The sequence below is a fragment of the Salvia miltiorrhiza genome, chromosome 1 (genome assembly GCF_028751815.1).
Source record: "Salvia miltiorrhiza cultivar Shanhuang (shh) chromosome 1, IMPLAD_Smil_shh, whole genome shotgun sequence".
Lineage (NCBI taxonomy): Eukaryota > Viridiplantae > Streptophyta > Magnoliopsida > Lamiales > Lamiaceae > Salvia > Salvia miltiorrhiza.
Genome location: NC_080387.1, coordinates 64,982,821 through 64,989,536, shown reverse-complemented (window position 1 = coordinate 64,989,536; position 6,716 = coordinate 64,982,821). Strand labels below are relative to the sequence as shown.

Genomic DNA, 6,716 nt, shown 5'->3' with positions numbered 1-6,716 from the left:
AGCTTGTTAATTGAATAAAGTTTAGGTAGCATATGTAGAGAGTTGTAGGATCCCTTTTTTGTTATGGTAGGACCATAGTGAAAGATATAAGTGATACGCATGAAACTTTACAACATTGACGTATCAATAAAGAAGATATGAAATTAAATTGGACTTTTCCATATATTCTTGCATTTGCTTCTGCAGGCCACACTAGAATCTCTTTTATTTTGTCTATCCACATCACAGCTGGCAAAATATCATGGCCAAACATTTAGGTCTTTGATTAGTGGTGCAAATGAGTCCAACATATTTATCCTCTAGGCTTTGAGGTCGACTGAAATTTCACATCTTGTCCAAACAAAATTGGTATGTATATAGGGATATTCTGTTACATTGTCCTATTGTATCTTTAGATTAGTGTAGGATTAAACTTAATGTTACAGTTGTATTGCATGACATCATAAGTGTACACATGTAAGATATCGTGCGTTGTCGTTGCAAATTGCAATTGAAGACGATAACACGAAATTTTAATAGATAGATCAAATAAACTAAAATTATATTTTCAATGTTGTTTGTCGTTTGTATAGGTCGAACTTGTTGTAAATAATGTTTGAGTTAAATATTTGAAGATCAAAAATGGATATTAATGAATAGTTGATTTTATTCTATTATTTTTATCTCAGCCATGTTTGTAAAAATTACTAATATATTTTAAAAGCAATTCGAGGATGAGCTAAATTTCTCTACCTTTCAAGTAATTACACCAAACAATATAGTACCACTAAATAGATACTACTTTCTTCTAGTAGATAAATAAATACTCTCTTTCGTCCGTCAAAAGTAGACCACTTTTACTAAATTGGGTGTCCGCAAAGAGTATACCACTTTCCTCTTATGAAAATGGTTTCACCATCCACTTTAATCTTTTATCCTTACAAACACTCTTTATTTACAAAAAAACTCACACAAATTCAATCTCAACCACACATCTCATAAAGTGGTGGGACCATTTCTCCACTACATCAAAATCATCATCAATTTTATTAAAATCGGTGCCCAATCAAAATGGTCTACTTTTGACGGACGGATGGAGTATATACTTGAGGAGTGATTCATGTGAAACATGAGAAGTAAAGAAGTAAACAAATTCTGCAATTTCCTGAATTGATAATCATTTAATAGAATGGGATTCTTCGACTTTACCTTTTAATTTTAATGCTGATTTCGAACAACACACATCAAATCGGAAATCTATTTAAACCCCACATTAAAGTCGAATTATTCTTTATTCCAAAGAATATTTAGCTTTAGAAAAGATGGCATATATACGAATATATGCATCAATTAATCCATGTAATTTGACGCAAAATTGATGTGTAAGACGTACGTCTTTTTATTTTGTTTATTTATACGACCTTGTAGATTAGGAGATAAGAATTGAAAATGAGCTTCTCATCTATTTGTCAGACTTGACATTTGCTCGTGGATGGCTCCATTCACAAACCACTGGTACACGAGAATTAACAAAACATAGCCAAACACAGCAAAATCTACAAAGACAAAGCAAAATAAGGCTCTCCCAACGTCAATCTCGATCAAACATATTCCAACACATCCACTCCTATTAGTCTCCAATAATCCTTCAAATTTATAATCTCAATTATACAAGTGGGTCAAACTGGAGATGCAAACAAAACAAGCAGTATTTATAAGAAAATAAATGAGGCAAGACTTGAATTGCTGACTTAAGGTTTAATACTCCAATGCATCATTGCAAGAGAGAAATAATTTTGAACCAACATATATTATTGGACTAGCCCTTTATATTCTTGTTAAATTGACAGAACCACTAAATGCTCTTATTTATTATTGACCAAAAACTTCGAATCGAGCCAAATAGGGGTAAATATGCTTGTATCATTAGTCATTATACGAGTGCAATGCTTCCACAATGTTATGCACTCTTCAAATATTGCAGAGAAATTATATGTAGAATCAGATCGAGCAACAAAATAGGTAAAACTCAACCGTCATAGTTAATGCACAAAGAGAGAGATTCGAAAGAAATGCATCAAACTATGGGGGTTGTGCAATGAGAGTTGTGCAAAATGCATATGGTTCCCACATTGGTATCATACATCAATTCAGTAATGTTTATAATAGGAAAGCTTTCGTTATAGCTCGCCGGGCTTAGTAACGTAGGCTTGTGACCCAAGTGGGGGCAATGAAATGATTGGATGTTGGCCTGACTTCGCAGGCTGGGCTTTGGAGCGCTGACTCTGGGCTGTCCATTCCAAGCTGGGAGTTGGGCTACGTGGTTCGAGCGAAGGCTTGGGCTTCGTGGCCCTTAGAGTGGATGGGACCGTGTCAGGCTGGCTTCACAGAGCAGCGTTAACATCCCGCTCTCCGCAGTGGAAGGATAACAGGCCGGTGCGCTCTTGGTCCAATAAAGGCCAGGTGGGTCAGCCCAATTACACAATCATTTTTTTAACCATATTTTTTACTTAAAAGAAAAAGGAAATAAAAAACATTTTGTGTTTAGATAATAAATAAGGGGGTTTACATTTTTTATTATTTTAGCAAGCGTTTATTAACCATATTTTTTACTTAAAAGAAAAAGAAAATAAAAAACATTTTGTGTTTAGATAATAAATAAGGGGGTTTACATTTTTTATTATTTTAGCAAGCTTTTATTTTTTTGGAGTTGAATGGAAAAACATTTTGTCTTTCTATTCAATTATTCTCGTACTAATATAAATATTTCGTGTTTATATAAATAAGGTTTACTCCCTCCGTCCGGTGCGCTCTTGGTCCAATAAAGGCCAGGTGGGTCAGCCCAATTACACAATCATTTTTTTAACCATATTTTTTACTTAAAAGAAAAAGGAAATAAAAAACATTTTGTGTTTAGATAATAAATAAGGGGGTTTACATTTTTTATTATTTTAGCAAGCGTTTATTAACCATATTTTTTACTTAAAAGAAAAAGAAAATAAAAAACATTTTGTGTTTAGATAATAAATAAGGGGGTTTACATTTTTTATTATTTTAGCAAGCTTTTATTTTTTTGGAGTTGAATGGAAAAACATTTTGTCTTTCTATTCAATTATTCTCGTACTAATATAAATATTTCGTGTTTATATAAATAAGGTTTACTCCCTCCGTCCCACGAATCTTGACACGCATTCTTTTTTGGACCGTCCTACAAATCTTGACACGTTTCTAAATATAGTAACAATTAGCTAAACAATAAGTGTTCTTAATTACCTTTCTCTCTCCTACTTTATCACTTTATCGCATTATCTCTCCTACTTTATCACTTTTATACTTTATTACATACACACTTAAAACACTAATCTACAACTCCTTAATTCCCGTGGCGAAACCAAACGTGTCAAAATTCGTGGGACGGAGGGAGTATTTTTTTAGCAAGCATTTATATTTTGGAGTTGAATGGAAAAATATGATATATACTGACCGATTCACTTCAGATATGGTCTTTCTACAGTGTCATTAGTGACTGTATTCAATTATTCTCGTGCTTGCAACGATTGATTTGTGTTTAAAAAAGAACCGAGGGGGAGGGGAATTCAAATTTGCTTCATATACTTTGAAGATTTGCGAGTATAAAACTTCAAGAGTGGGCAATATGATGAAAAAAGTCCAAAATGGTTTGGTTCTTCACAACCTTATTATATGCTTTCCATTTTTTAGGAAGAAAACTCGACACACCAAAAACAAGTGCACACAGTTGCAGTGTACACCATCAATACCTCAGATTCAAATTTGTCGAGGAATTTCATTGCAAGACAAACCCAACAGAAATACAATAGTTCTACAAGCAATAATCTGTCTCATCTCGACAACTTGGTATGCATCCCATTTCATAACTGACCAAGACTATCTACATCCCAATACACAAAAACTTTGTTCAAAATTGAGTTCACCATATATGGACACATTCCTCAAGTCAAGCTTTTTGGCCGTGTTAAAATAGCAACGGATTCCCACTCCAAACTGCATATGACTTCCTGCAAGGCAACACTCTTGCTAAATAACAGATTTGTGCATAAACATACACAAAGCCCAAAGAACAAGGCATTGACGAGAAAAAGGGACTTGGATGGTAAAGTTTACATATCGATGGGTTTTCCCTGTTGATGTCAAAGCTATTTACTGCACATGGTTCAGCCAAAAGCTCTGTTGGCTCTTCACCTAATTTTGATTTGAAACAGATCAGTTCTCAATCAAATGTATATTGTGATAGGCCCCATTTATTACTCGGTAGTTCAAATAAATGTCTGCGACCACATGATCAAATAAAGGATGTGTACCTTGCTCAATCACAGCGAGTATTCCATCCTCTGACAAATCATAGTAGGCAGAATAGTAGATGATGACGAGTTACTCATCTTGGAAGAATGGGTATAGTTGTCATAGTGGACCTCTCATATATCACTTTCTACTATGGAATTTGCTGGTGCATCACCAATGCCAGCCCCAGACAACATAACAGGATGCTTTGGCCGACGTATATCCCATGCAAACACAACACCAGAAGAGCCTCCTGCCTTCACAAAGAAAAACATTAGCAAATCCAATATCCAGATTCCATTTTCCTTAGCTCAATTTGTATCTTTACTTTCAAAGCCAAACTAGTTTGCAAGAAAAGTACAATATTTTCCGGTCTAAACTTCAGGACTGTCAACCAAGGTCATATTTAAATAAAATCTAAGATAAAGAGGCATCTTACAAGGCAAGTGTGTTTTCGTGATGAATGAATATCAATGGTATGTACAATGCCTGAAGCAGCTTCTTTTGTCCTGTTAATGTCATCATGGAAAACATGTTTCAGCTTTACAATACAACAATAAAATTCTAGGAACAAAGTGACTAATTTCAACACTATAGCCTCCAATCAAAAGGTTCTGTACAATGCCTTCTTAAGAAAATTAGGTCAAAAAGAGTACTGTTCACATCTCTAAATGAAAGAATAAAGTAATACAATAATGGTTGACAAACTAGATTTTAAGGAGTCCATTTACGGCAATTGGGATTGGCCTGGAGATATTGAACTCATGCCCACTCAAGTGTTACATATCACAATTCAGATTAGCTGATCGATCTGGATACAGAAATACCAAATCTGAGGAGCAAATGAAGGTTTTACAGACTAGAATAAGTTGAACCACATGTCTCATCAATGCAATCTCCTTCGTTTATTTTACTAAATACATATATGAATGTTGGAATGTTAAAAACACCCCAGCAAGAAAACGTCGACAGAATCTAGCACTTGCAACATGTTATTGAATGGTCAGATAAATCTTCATCATTATGGCCAAAACGTACCAACACATAACACCAAAATTGAAGGTAGGGCAGCAGTCACTGATAATCTATACAAAGAAATTCACCAAGTCTACAAAACAATCAGAAAACTAAACTTTTAGCAATCAACTCGCATTGATTTTGCAGAATTACTTCCTTCCACTCCAACACTCGGTTGATACATCATGAATTTTAAGCCAAAGTGTTTGCCTGCTTGTGCTACAATCCTTCGATTTAGCACAGCGAACAAAGACAAAACCATTCGGGATACATAGATTGATAACATAATCTCATATCAACAACTCAAACTTCAAATGCAACATTCAAGTATCAATCTACAACAAAAACAATGCAGGCATGCACATCAGCATATGAGTACAACAAAATCATCACTTTTTCTGTTTGTTTTGAATAAAAGGTAGCTATAATTACCAATCATCCTTGAACAACGCCACCGGCCCACCGGCTTTCCGCTGATCCCACCAATGAAGGCCAAACCCAAACGCGCCGGTGATGAATTCCACAGGCGAAGCCCACTTCACCGAACTATACGAAACCAAACCCTTACTATCATAAACCCTCATAAAACCCTTCCATGCCGACACGCTCACCAAATTGACACACCCATCCTCTCCAACGCTCACACACTCCGACCCATTCTCGTTCAAATCAATCGCCGAAACGGGCCACGAATGAAACCCCATCTCCGGCAAGGAGAACTCGAGATCTAAAAACCCATTAATCAAATCAGCGGAGTGAAATAGCAGTGAGCCAGAAAAAGTGGCGGAAGCAATTAGGGCTCTGGAATGGCTTAAGGAAGAAGGGGAGATTTTCAAAAAATGTTATTCTTGAGGGGGCGAGGGCAGAGGCTTGGGGGATGAGGGAAGGGGCGGTTTCAGAAGGGGAGAAAGTGAGTGTTTGGAGGGAGGGGGTGGAGGTGTTGGAGTCGTAGGCCGCGAGGAGGACGTGGCGGGAGAAGGTGGAGAGGTGGGGCAGCCACCGGAGGGCGTCGATGTATGTGTGCTGGGGGAATTTGTGGACTTGCGCGGGGGTTGGGGTGTGCGCCATTGTTGAGTGGCTGAGGTTAAAAATTGGGGGTTTTGAGCTGAGGTTGGGGGTTTTGGGTGGCAGGTGAAATGATGTTTCCATGCTGAGAAGGGAATTAAGAATTTTTGGAGTTTAATTTTTCTCAATTTATTATCAGAAATGGGCCTCATCATAGCTATCAAATGGGCCGCAGAGCTTGACTATTAGGCCTGTACGTTTCACTAACCCATCATAAAATAAATAAACCGAAACTCAATATATAGGCAATCTCTTTTTTCGACAACGTAATAATTTGATTTATTTACTAAAATATCTATTAAATGTTGAGGTGGTCTCCTGTACACCCGAGTGTA

The 6,716-nt window shown here is 36.4% G+C and overlaps 1 protein-coding gene across 1 annotated transcript; it reads right to left on the bottom strand.

Moving 5' to 3' along the window:
* Window positions 1–3,762: 3,762 nt before the first annotated feature.
* LOC131005041 (nuclear pore complex protein NUP43) lies at window positions 3,763–6,477 on the bottom strand. Its single transcript, XM_057931836.1, is given in 7 exon segments — window positions 3,763–4,016; window positions 4,123–4,200; window positions 4,320–4,352; window positions 4,355–4,556; window positions 4,739–4,808; window positions 5,749–6,155; window positions 6,157–6,477. Coding segments are annotated over 7 exon segments (1,101 nt in total). The 5' UTR covers window positions 6,466–6,477; the 3' UTR covers window positions 3,763–4,014.
* Between the last annotated feature and the right edge of the window lie 239 nt (window positions 6,478–6,716).